Source organism: Lonchura striata, chromosome 3, assembly GCF_050655825.1.
Source record: "Lonchura striata isolate lonStrDom1 chromosome 3, ASM5065582v1, whole genome shotgun sequence".
NCBI lineage: Eukaryota > Metazoa > Chordata > Aves > Passeriformes > Estrildidae > Lonchura > Lonchura striata.
In genome coordinates, this window is record NC_140705.1 from 92,536,276 (window position 1) to 92,538,094 (window position 1,819).

At 53.7% G+C, this 1,819-nt stretch overlaps 1 protein-coding gene across 1 annotated transcript; it reads left to right on the top strand.

Moving 5' to 3' along the window:
* Positions 1 to 115: 115 nt before the first annotated feature.
* On the top strand, positions 116 to 1,493 carry BIRC5 (baculoviral IAP repeat containing 5). The gene is made up of 4 exons (XM_021540246.4): positions 116 to 253; positions 343 to 452; positions 591 to 708; positions 938 to 1,493. The coding sequence occupies exons 1-4, from the start codon at positions 140 to 142 to the stop codon at positions 1,016 to 1,018; spliced, it is 423 nt and encodes a 140-aa protein (XP_021395921.3). The 5' UTR covers positions 116 to 139; the 3' UTR covers positions 1,019 to 1,493.
* The last annotated feature ends 326 nt before the right edge of the window (positions 1,494 to 1,819 follow it).

A 1,819-nucleotide genomic window follows, 5' to 3' on the forward strand; every position in this document is an offset into this window, starting at 1 on the left:
GCGCTCGCCGAGCTCCGGCTCGTTGCGCGGAGAAAAGCTCCTTCCGGCCGCGCGCGGGCGCCGGCTCCGTGAGGCGCGGGCCCGCCCCGCTCCCGCCCCGCTCCCGCCCTGCCCCGCGCGCGGCCGTTTGAACGGAGCCATGGCGGGCCGGGAGGGGCTGCCCGAGGTCTGGCAGCTCTACTTCGCCTCTGTCCGCGCCGCCACCTTCCACAACTGGCCCTTCACCGAGGGCTGCGCCTGCACACCCGAGCGGGTGAGTGCGGGGCCGGGGCGCGGGGCCGGGCGGGCGCGGGGCCGGGCGGGCGCGGGGCCGGGCGCTGACCGCCTCCCCTGTGCCCGCAGATGGCGGCGGCGGGCTTCGTGCACTGCCCCAGCGAGAACAGCCCCGACGTGGCGCAGTGCTTCTACTGCCTCAAGGAGCTGGAGGGCTGGGAGCCCGACGACGACCCCCTGTGAGTACCGGGGATCCCTCGGCCCCCGCCCCGGCCCGGGAACCGCTGCCGGCAACCGAGGGGCTCGGCAGGGGAGAGCGGCTGCGTGCGGCTCGCTGCGAGCTGCTGCCTTCTTTTAATCTTTTCGCTTCTTTTCAGGGAGGAACACAAAAAGCACACTGGGGGCTGTGGTTTTCTTTCTCTTCAGAAAGAACTGACTAACCTGACAGTGCAGGAGTTCCTGAAGCTGGAAAAAATGCGAACGAAAAAGGCACTCGTACGTACACGGCGTGTTGTCTTTGAATTGTCCAGCTGGTCTCGCTGCTTACCGCGAGGCTGCGTGCAGAGTGCTTTGTTGCATCCCGGCTCGGGCAGGTTCAGCCGCTGTGCCCTTGCCTGGCTCTCAGCCATGCTTTATGCGGGATGTATCCTGCCTTCTCCTCGAAGCCGAATGATATTCCACTTAGTGGTAGACGGTAACAGCATGTCATTTTTACTTTTTGCAGAAAAGACAGGTTTCTCAGAAGATGACCAAGGTTGAAGAAAAAGCCAAGATCCAGCGCTGTAGTATAAAGAATCTGGCCTAAACTGCTGCAGCTTTGTAGTTGCCAGTGACATCTGTCCTGTCCACATGGTGTGGCACTGCCCCTGTGACTGAATGGCCGTGTTCCCTGAAGCTGCTTCCAGACGGGCTGTCCCTGAGAAGCAGATGGAATTCTGCTTCACTCCTCCAAGTCTGTCTGGGAAGTACCTGGGGATTGATGCATTGCATACAAAATCTTTTACTGCAGGGATTCTCCTAATTTTCCTGCTGGCTTTTAAATGATTATTATTACTGGCTTTTAAATGATTATTATTATTATTACTTGTGGCTTATGGGTTTACTTGTTTTCTTTTTTTTTTTTTTTGGTAAATCCACCTGTTTAGAGATATTGCTGTCTCATAGATATATTGGTAGCTCTGGTGCTAAAACTTGTGTTTCTGATAGGAGTTGACATGTGTTTTCATGTTTGTACTGAATATACCAATGCTTTTAGATACTCTGGGACATAGAAAGGGGAAGGAGTTTTAAAAATACTTCAGGTACTTGGGATTGTGGCTAATAACATTGGGTTATGCCACACCTTAGTGTGCCTGGTATTCTTGCAAACTTCTGTTTGTAGTTGGCTGCTGCCTTGTGTTGATGCATTTATAAATAAAAGTTGAATGGAGAAGAACAAAGTTTTACTTCATTTTCTGGAGGACAAGACTCTGACCTTTACTGCAATGGGCTGCACTGAGTGCAGTTTTAACATGAAAAAGGAAACTAAGCTCATCAGTTACAGCTTGCAGTACTGTTGCTCAAGTGTCAAACTCTTGTAAGCAGTGTTCATGAGGCATTATAGACA